Raw genomic sequence first — 414 nt, 5'->3', positions numbered from 1 at the left:
CAGGTGAATCATGTCACTAAATGACATTCTGAAGAAACCAGATGTTTTATTACGTCTCAGAAAACACCCGGATAAATTTAGGTACTATTTTGCCTATCTCTTTTCTGCTATTCGCTTATATTACATCACATAGCTTGATGACTTAAGTATTAAATGAATTTTAACCAGTAACTACTATGAAAGTACTGCGTCTCTTGTGACTGACTGGGAGATTTTTTACTCTCAGGTTTACAGAGCCAGTGTCGTTGGTGGTAACAGGTGGTCACTGGCCTCCGCACCTGCTGATAACGGAGGACGAGGAAACAGGGAACTTTACCATGGAGGGGCCCATGTTCAGCTTGCTGGAGACGCTAGCGGAGGCTATGAACTTTTCGTTAGTGGTAGTTTTATCCATATATTCACACACACACATGG

General features: G+C 42.0%; 1 protein-coding gene across 1 annotated transcript in view; it reads left to right on the top strand.

Annotated features, from left to right (window-relative positions):
* Positions 1-10: 10 nt before the first annotated feature.
* Positions 11-414, top strand: part of LOC119585950 (glutamate receptor ionotropic, kainate 4-like) — a 42,530-nt gene continuing 42,126 nt past the window's right edge. Inside the window, exons 1-2 of the mRNA XM_037934665.1 lie at positions 11-81; positions 227-373. Of these exons, the coding sequence (XP_037790593.1) occupies positions 11-81; positions 227-373 (218 nt within the window). The remainder of the gene's footprint in view (positions 82-226; positions 374-414) is intronic.

Source organism: Penaeus monodon, chromosome 20 (assembly GCF_015228065.2).
Source record: "Penaeus monodon isolate SGIC_2016 chromosome 20, NSTDA_Pmon_1, whole genome shotgun sequence".
Classification (NCBI taxonomy): Eukaryota; Metazoa; Arthropoda; class Malacostraca; order Decapoda; family Penaeidae; genus Penaeus; species Penaeus monodon.
This window is presented reverse-complemented; position numbering and strand designations above follow the sequence as displayed.